Source organism: Carassius auratus, chromosome 4 (genome assembly GCF_003368295.1).
Source record: "Carassius auratus strain Wakin chromosome 4, ASM336829v1, whole genome shotgun sequence".
Classification (NCBI taxonomy): Eukaryota; Metazoa; Chordata; class Actinopteri; order Cypriniformes; family Cyprinidae; genus Carassius; species Carassius auratus.
The window spans coordinates 6,650,803-6,663,809 of NC_039246.1; the positions used below are offsets into that span (position 1 = coordinate 6,650,803).

At 35.6% G+C, this 13,007-nt stretch overlaps 1 protein-coding gene across 3 annotated transcripts; it reads right to left on the reverse strand.

Moving 5' to 3' along the window:
- Nucleotides 1-1,606: 1,606 nt before the first annotated feature.
- LOC113057305 (gastrula zinc finger protein XlCGF52.1-like) lies at nucleotides 1,607-8,095 on the reverse strand. 3 transcript variants are annotated; one of them, XM_026224627.1, is made up of 3 exons: nucleotides 8,048-8,095; nucleotides 7,208-7,328; nucleotides 1,607-3,371 (listed from the first exon to the last, which is right to left on the reverse strand). In XM_026224627.1, exons 2-3 carry the CDS (start codon nucleotides 7,287-7,289, stop codon nucleotides 2,257-2,259), a joined length of 1,197 nt encoding a protein of 398 aa, XP_026080412.1. In that variant the 5' UTR covers nucleotides 7,290-7,328; nucleotides 8,048-8,095; the 3' UTR covers nucleotides 1,607-2,256. The 3 variants fall into 3 exon arrangements, with proteins under 3 accessions (XP_026080412.1, XP_026080421.1, XP_026080428.1); XM_026224636.1 differs by having other exon boundaries at nucleotides 8,053-8,093; XM_026224643.1 differs by lacking the exon at nucleotides 8,048-8,095 and adding an exon at nucleotides 7,858-8,041.
- Nucleotides 8,096-13,007: the final 4,912 nt, after the last annotated feature.

Below are 13,007 nucleotides of genomic sequence, written 5' to 3' on the forward strand. Positions count from 1 at the left end.
GAATACCCAGGATGAATTGTTAACCATAGTTAAAGTATGAGCAGTGTGAAATAAGAAAAAACTGGATTCCCTTTACCCAGGGTTTAGAATGACCCATTTTCACCTTTTCTTTTTACTACATAAATGGACATCTTTTATGTGGCATTAATTATTTTTAATTTATCTGTCCAGAATGCTCTTGCCCTAACCAGAACCATCAATCCCAGACAACTGACACAATGCCAAGCAGTGGCAATGAGGAAGTTTGTGTACCACAAACTGAAGCAACATTCCTCAGTTCCAACTGTAGAGTATTTTTCCAGTGTTTTGGTTTGAGACACAAGTGAGTGCATGTTTCACATTTTTGCGAAAGATTAATAAATGGCTCTTTAAGGTAACATACTTGATTTTGAGTGATTTCTATTTTAAACAAAACTGCTTCCTTAAACTTCTCAAAAATATGTTGATAAAAAGCTTAAAAGATTTGTACAGTGGAGAATCCAAATTATAGAAAAACCAACAAATGTCTAAAATTTTAAGGTCACTGCTTAGTCCTATTTGAAGTTATCTTTACAGGATTAGAAGGGCAGTTTTAAGCATATTTCATAAATTAACTTTATTCTGAAGCGAGGTATAAAAAGCTTAAGAGACATTTGAAAAATGACTGATCAAAATTAATCTGGCACTAATTATATGACAAAACCTATTTAACAGGCAGCATTCCTCTAATTTTCACTGAGATTGCAAGACGGCTTTCTCAAAGGTGACTCAAATGCTGCGACAGCAGGTTGTCCAAACGAAGGCCAAAGAAAAATTGGTCATTTAAAATTTGTGATTTCTCAAATATTGTAGGTTCAAGTCCCCAAAAGGCTTGTCATCCACGTAAGTCAAATGCAGGATAATGCGAGACTCTTAATATGCAATTGGTTCCACACTTCAGCTGGAATTGCTCACCAGTCCAGCGCTGAACAGGGTGAGGATCTGTCTCTGCGTACATATAATATGTAGAAAGTAAAAAAAAATAACAATTGAAATTGGTATCTTTACTGTCACTATTGATCACTTCAATGTATCCTTGCTGAATAAAAGTTAATAAAAATAAAAACTTACTGACCCCATACTTTTGAAATTTAATTTCTATAGTTACAGAAGCTTTCTATTCAAATAAATAATGTTCTTTTAAACTTTTTATACATCTGTGTATCAGAAATATTTGTTGAGCAGCAAATCAGCATATATTTTCTGAAGGATCATGTGACACGGAGTAATGATGCTGAAAATTCAGCTTTGATCACAGGATTACATTTTACGTATACACACACAAACACACACACACACACACACACACACACACATACAGGTGCTGGTCATATAATTAGAATATCATCAAAAAGTTGATTTATTTCACTAATTCCATTCAAAAAGTAAAACTTATACATTATATTCATTCATTTCACACAGACTGATATATTTCAAATGTTTATTTCCTTTAATTTTGATGTTTATAGCTGGCAACTAAGGAAAATCCCAGATTCAGTATCTCAGAAAATTTGAATATTGTGAAAAGGTTCAATATTGAAGACACCTGGTGCCACACTCTAATCACCTAATCAACTCAAAACACCTTTAAATGGTCTCTCAGTCTAGTTCACTAGGCTACACAATCATGGGGGAGACTGCTGACTTGACATTTGTCCAAAAGATGACCATTGACACCTTGCACAAGGAGGGCAAGACACAAAAAGTCAGAGATCAGAGATAATTGATTGCCCAAGACGTCGCTCACAGAACGAAGCAGAATGTTTACTAAAGTTTGACAACAGGGCCACTGTCACTTTACAGTAAGAGCTGACTAGTCTCACTGGTCAATGGGAGAAACTGAAAAAGTCTTCAGTGGAGGGAGTACACAGCCATGATCGTGAGAGAGATACCTATGGATGGAACTGATGAAGAACTGATATTATGAATAGAAGCTGTTCAACATGTAAAAACTGTGCTGTATGTTGTTTTTAGTTTGTCATCAGATGACCTCCAACAATAGCCATATTCAAATCCATATTTATGTTTGCTTGAATCTTCTTTAACTAAAGGTGTATTAAATAAGCAATAGTGTTCATTGCCTCATTCAGTTAATCTTCTTTTAATTAGTATGTAAAGGACGTAAATTAAAGTCATTAGAAATGTTATAAAAACATCACCTGTTCAGACATGTACCTTATTTAATAAAGGCTGCATTTAAATTAATGTCAACAGCTTGACCAAAAAAAAAAAAAAAAATTACTTTAACAGAAAATCAGACTTACGATGTGAATGCAGCCTTAATTTTACACAGATACGTGTTTTCTGGTGCCATTTTAAATTGCTAAGCCATTGAAAACCCTTTCCACACAAAGAACATGAGTAGCGTCTCACATCTGCTTGATTTTTCAGGTGTATCTTTAAGTATGATGGCACAATAAATTTTGTAAGACATTGATCACGATTAAATCGCCTTCTTCCAGAGTGACTGCACAGATGGTTTTTAAAACGTCTCCTTTTTCTAAAGATTTTGTCACACTCAGACCTCTGCAACTTAATTCCGGAATGAGTTTGCAAATGACGTTTCAGGTCTCTTTGATACGTGAAACACTTCTTACACTGAAGGCATGTGAAAGGTTTCTCTCCAGTGTAAAGTCTCATATGGATCTTAAGACTTACGTTATGTCTGAAACTCTTTCCACAATGTTGGCACGTAAAAGGCTTCTCTCCAGTGTGAATTCTCAAGTGAGTCTTGAGGTTTCCTTTAAGTGTGAAACTCTTTCCACAGTGATGGCACATGAAAGGGTTTTCTCCAGTGTGAGTTATTACATGCGTTATTAAGTGTTTGTGGTTTAGGAAACTCCTTCCACACTGTTGACACACAAAGCAGTTGGCTTTTGAGTGAATCCTCATGTGGTTTTTAAGGCTTTCTTTACGTGTAAAAAATTGTTCACACTGAACACATATGAATGGTTTCTCTCCAGTGTGAACTCTCATGTGAATCTTTAGATTTCCTTTGTGTAAGAAGCTCTTTCCACACAGTTTGCACGTGAAAAGCTTTTCTCCTGAATGAATTCTCAAGTGCCTCTTCAGACTTCCTTTTTGAGTGAAACTGCTTCCACACTGTTGGCATGTGTAGGGCTTCTCACCAGTGTGAACTCTTACGTGCCTTTTAAGGCTTCCACTTTCAGTAAAACTTTTTCCACACTGTTGGCAGGTGAAATAATTTGTAGTTCCTGTCTTTTGAGCTCTTTTTTGTGAAGAAGTCATTTCAGTTTGTGAACACCTAAAATGTTCTCCAGTTGTGAAATCATAATGTTTCTCTTCTTTTGCTTCGTTTTCATTTAGTAACTCTTCTTTAAGTGGCATAAGGTCTAAGGCAAAAAGAGATAAATACAAGTTATTTTCAGGTTAATGACCTACAACAACAAGAAAACAAAAGAAAAAAAAAACTTTAAAGCTTAAGAAATGTACACAATGTATGACAGATCCTATACAAACTAAGATACTGAAAGAGGTTTTCCCTGTAATCTCAGAAACTCAATATTAACTCTGTTTTCCTTAGGATTTGCCAATAAACATAAAAAAAACACACAGCTTGACCCAGGGGAATTGGTCATTTATCGACCTCATTTATAGATCTCAAATCTGCCATTTACGTCTAGAATATTAGAAATACTGCATAGAAAGAGAGAAAAAATACATAAAAAAGAAGGGAAAAAAACATACTTTTGGCATCTCATTCTGTAGAATTATACAGCATTGACCATTATATTTTTGGACCACTTGTGAAATATTTTGGAAGTAATGGACAAGCATTAGCACAGTTGGGTCCTATTTACATGACTTTGTGTAAATTAAGAGATATCTCATCAAACACAAGTATGGAGTGGCACAGGGTTCAGTGTTAGGTCCTCTGCTCTGCCTTGTTTACCTCTCCCAAGAAGCATTATTATTCGATTTCACTGTTATGCTGATGACACCTGTATTTATATTTCCAAATTACATGTTTACATCCTGCAGAATCTGTAGAAAGCTAATAATTTTAAATATAAATATTTTCTATTTTGTATTTCCCTGAATAAACATAATTTTGCATAACATATGTTTACAAGTAGTCCAAAAAGCAATGTAATACGTGAATTAATAAAAATAACACCAATCAAAAGATTGCACGTTTTCTTAACCCCTGTACTGTGCTGAAAACACTTTTACCTAAATTGGTGTTGGTGGTCAGAAATGACCAGTATTTTAAAACTTTCTCATTATGCTACGGTCATGGCCAAAAATATCGGCACCCTTGGTAAATATAATCAAAGAAGACTATGAAAATGAATCTGCATTGTTAATTATTTTGATCCTTTATTTTAAAAAATTCACAAAATGTTTAACTTTCATTGGATAATAATAATTTTAAATGGGAAGAAATATCAATATGAAATAAATGTTGTTCTTTAAAACACATTGGCCACAATTAATGGCACCCTTTTATTCAATACCTTTTGAAACCTTAATTTGACAGTTTAACAGATCTAAATGTTTTCCTATAATGCGCGATGAGGTTAAAGAACACCTGACAAGAGATCAGAGTGTTTGGGTTATTGTACAGTTGGAAGATCTAAACATGGACCATTATAAGATTTCTAACAGAGTCAGTCACATTTCGATTTTTATATCTGTTGGTATTTGATAGAATCAAAGATGCCATGTATCTAAACAAGATGTCCAGGACCTCCAGCAGAAATATAGGCCCACGACATAAAAAAAAAATTCAGCTGTATATTCCATTGTAGACATGGGGAACTTTTTATCCCTGTTTTTACCAAACCCATCTTGAGTGTTTGCTGCTAAAAAGAAAATTTTTTAGTTTAATCTGACCAAGGAACCGGTATGCACCAAACCGAATCAGAACTCAGATTTAGGTGCTTATTAAATGCCTGAGCGATCGATTTAAATATTTGTCCTGGTTCTCCAAAATGTACACAAGAAGCATGGGCATTACTAGGCTTTTTTTTTTCGGGTGGCTATAGCATTTAGCTCCATAAACTGTACACAAATTCGTGATCGCCTTAAGACCGGTTAAATTTCATATGAAAACGACGGCAGACTGATGAACTAAGCAAGAACAATCCTTCTACAGCATTTATAAGTCTTAGTTCATGTTAATTTCAACATTTACTAATGCATTATTTAAATCAAAAGTTGTGCTTGTTAACATTAGTTAATGCACTGTGAATTAGCATGAACTAACAATGAATAACTGTGTTTTCATTAACTTACGTTAACGAAGATGAACAAATACAGTAATAAATGTATTATTCATTGTTTGTTCATGTTAATTAATACATCAACTAACATTAACTAATGGAACCTTATTCTAAAGTGTTACCAAACATTCATTTCATAATGATATTTCCCCCCATTTTAAATTCTTATTATCCAATGGAAGTTTAGATTCTTGTGATTTTATAATTTTTTTTTAATAGAGAATCAAAAGGATTAACAATTAGCAGATACATTTTCACAGCCTCCTTTGATCATAATTAATAAGGGTGCTGATATTTTTGGCCATCACTGAATATTATCACCAAAACTTGGAATCTTTTTTTTTTTTTTTTGTCAACTTGTTTTCTTTGAAGTAGCACAGGTTTTATATTTCTTTTTTGGAATGGATTGGTTGTAGGCTTCATTAATCTGATAATTTTAGCAATGTTCACTCAAAATAAACATTCGCTCAGATCAGTGAGGTATATTAAAAAAAATAACTTATTGATCGGGGGATTTCGGTGTACGTCACTGCAATATGCAGAATAATTTTGGGATTTAGAGCTGCCTGAAGTGTGCATGAGTAAATTTGTCCCCTTAGTCAAAATTGAGCAGTTAAGGCTCAATCCACATCCAAAAATGGTGACAGGAATTCCCCCGAGGGAAAATGTGTTCAGGGAAGTTTTCAAATGCTTGAAGTGGAGAGGAATGCATCTCGGGATCAGGTTTGGGATGAGATAAATGCAATGCTGGTTTAGATCAGTGCTTCTCCATTGGAAACATGTTCAACATACAAACATCAGACAAGTGTCAATAATGGAACTGAGTAACAGGGGTCCACACAGGAGGTGAGACCCACAAAAAGGCTATTTTTACAATACTAATTTTAATAACAACATGCTATTGGTAGGAAATTCACTCCGCGGGGCGAAGCTAGGGTTGGCCACCCCACTCATAACTGCTGCTTCGGTCTCTTTTTCCTTGACAATAACTGCATTTATTTAGACAGAATGTCTTTATGACCATGTCAAACAGGAAACTTTTCAGATGGGCACTCCACTTCACCTCAGTGACAAGCTCAAACAAGTGAGGAAATGCTACAAGTGACAAGGAGCTTCATTAGAACAGTGAACTGCGGTCAGTGAACTGCGGTCAGAGGAGATGTTCACTGGCCTTATGTCAGTAAGTTCAAAAATTTTCTTATCTTGTCAGTCGTTATATTGGGCTTTTTAGCGTGTGCTCTTCTATTACATGCACAAATACAGTGGTGCACACTGTGGCCTGTACAATTTCATATTAAAGTGTGAATTAAACTATGAGCATGTGTGTCAGATCCATGTCATGTTCAGCGGAGGCAGCTCTTAAAGTAATAGCAGCCAAATACCCTAATAACCAGGCTGCTGTGATGTCTGTTAACCAAGGAACAAAAAGAAAAAAGGAAACCAGTAACTTTTCTAGCTTTTAGGATTCATCTATATTTAATTTAGAATTTAGTGTTTGATAACTTTATTTAATTTCTGGATATTTCCTAATTGCTGAAGGGCACAGTTAAGTGTGACATTTATTATAACAGACTTATGTGATGATTGTTTTAAGTTCACTTAAATTAGAAGCTATTTTTTAAAGTCTAATAAAAGTTGAAATTCAAAATGTTGAATGTCTATAGTCAGTGGTTGAATATTAGGCAAAAAATAACCATTTCCTAGAGACATCAGTAAAATTTGTGTCAGTGATATTTTTCCTAACTTCATGTGACAATGTAACACGACCGATGCTGATTTAGTACAGCTGAATAACAATATTGATGTTCAACAGTTATGAACAACTCAGTTCAGCTAGTATGAGCTTCCCAGGTGCACCTGCGAGCAGCATTAGTATTCGGCAGACCATTCAACATTTTAATAAGGACAAAATTTAGAGTTCAGTTTTGAGAATGAAAACTAACCTGTTTCCTCATAATCTTCTTGTTTCACTCCGATTACTTCTTCAATCCTCACATCTTCACTCTCCTCTTTAATATGTGCCATCTTTAAATGGCATGAGGATCTCCACTGCTTCTTTTTTCCCTGTGTGTTTGGACATCGTCATGATTAATTTGAAAACAATTAACAGAGAGAAAACTAAATCAATTCTAGTGTCTTATTGTATTGACCGGGATGGTAAACCCATTGCTGAGACATGAGAAAACTTCAGGCGAAGGGAATTAAAAATGGAAATGTAATGTTGATTGAAATGTATAAATATTTATAAGTCTATATTGTGCTTAGAGTTATTGCTTGTGGTTAGATATTATTTTTTATACTGCTTTATATTAAGATATAGTTTAGGTGCAGGAGTTGGGTTAAATAATCTATATCCTATAACAGTTGAGGTTTGACATGACATGGCAGTTAAGGACTTGAACGCAAAAAAACAGACAGTTCTTGTTGAAATTACAGGATTTTTAACGACAGAAGGAGCGCGCAGCCTTCAACATACACAACAAGTAAATACATTTGGGAAGCAATTTGTTTAGTTCACAAGAAAAGGGTCCGTTTCTACAGCGGTATTTGCCAGTCATCGCATTCACGATATAGGGAGCGAAATAAGACGCACCTTAATTTATCTGTTTTTCATATGGCTGCACTTTGCTCATAAAATAATTTTGGTTACTGTTAGATAAAACATAAAAATATTACATTCTACAATAAACAATTCATTTTCAGTTATTGTAAAAAGAAAAACTATAATTTTATCTGAAAAGTGCGCAAATATTTAAACACTTTCAACGCTTAAAAACACAAACCTTACTTCAGGCGAGGAGCGCGGCGCAGCCTTATGACGTCATCTCGCGGGACCAAAATAAAGCACCTTCATTTTTTTCATTTTAAAGAAAACAAATAGCACTTCAATAAACACGGTCAAAGTACATCCAGGACTACAATAATACACAGGAAAACATAAAACACAAACGAAAAATAATATGTAAAAAATACACACGAAAACGTAGAACACAAACGAAAAATAATGTGTAAAAAATACACATACATCCAGGGGTATGGGACACCTTAGGTTTATCAATTAAGTTTGAGATGATTTCCCCCTTATCTAAGGGAATGACTTTAAGGGTGTTACATATAAACACTTCCCTTAGTAAAAAGGGAAAACGTTAGGTATTTCACGAGTGACCCAGGTTTTTGCCATTATGAAATTCTATTGTTTCTATATGCTACAGCATAAATAAACTTAGTTTACGGGAACAGTTGATGAAGAAAAGATCCATTAAGAAATGGATAAAGAAAAAAAAAAGGAAAACAAATTGGACAGAGGAGGAACAATGCATCCTTCTGTGGGAATATGGGAAGAGAAAAGCTATTTAAAAAAGAAAACCGAATCCCAATGTAACTGCAGTCAAAAAAAAAAAAAAAACACACAGTGGAAACACAGAATCTCGGTGTAAAGAGGGCGGTTCATGAAGTAATTAAAAAAATAAGAAAACATTTCTGTGGTGGCAAAAAAAGAGATAAGCATCACTAAGAAGGAGTCAAATAAAATGGCTAACTTACTAGGCTCTACACATCTTGTTTTATCTTCACCACACCTTATAGTGTCACCGAGATCTAGCAATCGCAAAAGTGACAAACATGTGGAGGACCACCCCCTGCTGAGCTTTCAGTCTGTACAAGGTCTGGCTGGTGTCTCTGGTTGGTTTGGAGAGTGAAGCTGAGCCAGTGGAACAGACAGTGAGACAACATTATAGTGTTATATCAGCACAGCAAAAAATTTAACTTAGTACTAGTGGCTTAGAGGATACATTTTAACACCATGAGAGACATAATGTGTAATAACATAATGCTATTCTTGACATTCCTTTCACACATAGACCTTTCAGAGTGTGACCTTAAACAGCAGTGTGAGAATTTATTGCTCTTTGTAAATAATTGTGTTTAAGGTTAAAAACACAATTCTTAGTTTTTTTTTTTCAAAATGCTTATAGTTTTTGAAACTATGTCTCCATTTCTCAAAACTATTCACAAAACACACACACAACATAAACATCATGCAAAAACAAACACTTTGAAACTGAACTTTTCTAAAAATATATATTTTTGCACAGTAACTCTTACACACAAACACACACACTGAATATGCATATAAGTCAAGTCAGAAAGTCTGCTTTATTTATAAAGCACTTTGTACAATATAGATACAATGTAAACAGAAATGCAAGGTGGTAAGATTAATTTATTTCTAAAAAAAAGACAAGTTTTGATTACTAAGTGAGAAAAATGATATAATGTATACATTTTTTCACACATGATCACTGTGTGTAGGTCATCAGTAAATGAGTGTGGAATTAGAATGGCAGTGTTTCCCAAATTAAACAAAAGAGCTTTTAATTTCGATTGATTTCACAATATCAAACTGAGTTTAAAGCATATAATGTGCTAATAGTTTTACAGACTTAGGGAAAAAAACTTTAATTAGACCTTCAACAATGTCTATTATCTTTAAACAATTTTTTTATTTCTCTGAAAAACTTGTGTATTCCAGAAAACCTGGAGACCACTAGTGGACACCCAGAGAAACACAGAACAGACACTGTGACATTACCCCCTCATCTAAGGAGCAGCTACCAGATGTTCCATCGAACACAAAAACAAACCAAGGAACACAGAGACCAGGAGGGAGGTGGACTGGTGGAAGATAAGGGGGAGGGACGGAGGGCCAGGTCCATAGAGGGAAACAGAGACAAGAAGTGAAAAAAAAAACAACAACAACGAGACCAGGAGGGAGGTGGACAAGCGGAGGACCAGGAGGAGGGATGGAGGGCCAGGTCCCTAGAGGGCAACAGCCATGCTGGCTGGGGAACAGACACGAAATCCAACACCGCTGGATCTGGGCATGATGGAGTCATTTTGTAACGAAGGCACACCGGAAACGAGAGATCCAAAAGCAGTGTTTTAATAGGGTAATCCAAAAATCATAATCCAAAAACAGGCAAGAGGTCATAACACAAAATCAGTCCAGAAACAAGAAACAAGAAAACACAATGGAACGCGGGAAAACAAGGACTCCATAACACAGATAGAAAACACACCGGTTTATATAAATAGGTGAAGACGATGAAAGTGGAGACAGCTGAGTGCAATTAACAGGTGTGCAATTAACTGTGATGAAGCGACAAGGCTTTGTGGGAAATGTAGTGCCTGCAGTGGGGTGCCTATGGGGAATGTATTACTTGCATTTCTATAACCGCTAAATAGTCTATTTTATCATTAATATTGCTACAAATAATAATGCATTTTACTACTAATATTACTACTGCCATGACTACTATACAACTAATTATAAAATGCATTCACGGGGGCATCTCTAACAGCATATCCGGCCTGCTGAATGTCATTGTCACGATCATCAGCTGGAGTGCCCATGAACTCCTATAGAGGACACTCCACTCAAAACTATGGCATTTTGTAGTTTCATTTCCAACTCCATTTCCCAGAATCCTGTGCTTAGGACTAATCACAACCAGGTGTTCTGCATTACCACTCCCCTATATAAACTTTGTTTGGACTCTAATTAAGTGCAAAGTCTTGTTTAGTTCTGTCTGGCATTTCCGAGCAGTTTCCCCGTGTTTGTTCCTTCCGTGTTTGACTTTGGATTGTGTATACCGACTTCGATTCTCTGCTGCCTGTCCCGACCTCTGCTTGTTACTGTTGCTGATTCTGGATATCCCTGACATACCTGACGCTGTTTTTCTCTGATCATTACCTGTTTGACCATTCTCTTTATTGAACCATTGCATATGGATCCGAGCCCCTCTGACTCATTGTACAATCATGTTGCAGAATCGGATGCACTTCTTCATGACCCTCTTCTTCCACATTCACGTCTTTGAAAGGTTGAAGAGTACAACACAGGAAACAATAATTTTGCAAGCCCTTTGAGGCTGAACACATAGTTTGCTGTGGAGATAGCGAAAACGGTGTTTCAGCTGGCCAATCATCCTCTCAATGATCGCATTGTTGTACCTTTCCTCAGGCTTTAAAGATCATATGATCATATAATGTTGTTAAAAAGAAAATTATTTTGTGTATTCAGTGTAATGAAATGTTTATGTGGTTTAAGTAAAAAAAAAACACATTATTTTCCACATACTGTACATTATTGTTTCTCCTCTAAGCCCTGCCTTTCTGAAATGCATAGATTTTTACAAAACTTATCGTTCTGAAAAGCAAGGTGTGCTCTGATTGGCCAGCTATCCAGTGCATTGTGATTGGATGAGGTGTGTGACCTCTGACATATATAGCAATTGTAAGTCACTTTGGATAAAAGTGTCAGCTAAGTATTTAAATGTAATTTCAATTTAAAAGTCTCACAAATTGGGAATACAACCTCTTAATCACAAACTTCTCAGTCTTGGTCATTAGTCAGAGGCAATTGACTGATACTTTTAGATGCTGAACCATGCTTGCTTATTTCTAAAACTATGTTATTCAGTCCCCATAGATATGTACTACACACTTAATTAAAGTAAGACTATATCTATCCAGAGGTCATGACCATTACCATAGAACCAAGCTGATCAGTTTAACTTCCTCTAATGCAGGGATTCCCAAAGTGGGGTGCGCGAGAGGACAAATGTAATGGCAGTCTGATTTTTTTAAGTGGGATTTTTCCAGACAATAAAAAACATGAACTGTAAACATTTCCTTTGTAATCACTTTTATTTTAAATAAAAAACTATAATTTATTAGTTTTCGATGGAAACGTAGAAGCACTGTTCTTCTTTTATGTACTGCAGGCTAATGTGCGTGCCAACTCGTTTCATTCATTCCATAATATATATTATAAATATGCTTAACTGGCTGAAATCAGAGAAACTGTCAAGTCGGACATCTTATGATAAAGTTGTTAGTCAGGAGGAGAGGGGCCAAGAGAGAGTGAGGATTTGGAGGCAACAGAGACGAGAATTGAGAAAGAAAATGAGCCAAGAAAAAATCTTGAGGAAATCTCTCTCTCGCTGCAGGCTGACTTACTTTTGCGCTGCACTTGAAAAGTTCCAGATGCATCCTCTTTTATTATATTTTATGTTTGAGCCTATGCTCTTTGCAACTTAATTAAGTTATGGATCGTCTTAAGGCTAATTTTATTGTTGCACTTAAAAAGTTTCAGATTGAACCTCGTTTTTATTTATTTTATCTATTTCGGAGCTTGTCCTCTTTAATGATGTGGATCGTTTGTAACTTCATTGCAATTTAATTCAATGTACTATGGGCCGCACTATGGTCCAAGTCCAAGTTCAAGCGGATTGCACAGGTTCGAGTAGCAATGGGCTTCTTCACACTGCCTGACCGCGCGGTCATAAAAAATGGGAGGTACGCGTTCGTCCTCTCAGAGCCTCCGCACACATTCTCCCATGACGATGTTTAAATATCTCTCATCTACGTTCATTATACTTTACGCATGGGAGCATGACTTGATGCGACATTACAGAAAATGCTTTCACAAATGTAGCCTATGTTGATCCAAATATGGAAAGCACATTCAAATTTAAAGTGGGCGCTTGTAAAGAATTAATTCTACAGTGCCTAATAACTAATAATTTTGCGGACTTCAATACATTAATAAAAAATATTGCCTAAATAATTGATCTTTCATTCACCTCGGAAATAATGACAGACCTACTGCACTCCCCTACACAATTTTTTTTAAAGTAAAAAGTATCGTATTGGTATCGGTATCGCTAATACTGACCCTAT

What these genes read in the sequence shown, in the direction of transcription:
- LOC113057305 (XM_026224627.1), bottom strand. Translation starts at nt 7,289, where the DNA reads ATGGCACATATTAAAGAGGAGAGTGAAGATGTGAGGATTGAAGAAGTA. An exon ending in AGAAGATTATGAGGAAACAG is followed by an intron (nt 3,372 to 7,207) that starts GTTAGTTTTCAT and finishes TTTTTGCCTTAG; the next exon opens with ACCTTATGCCACTTAAAGAA.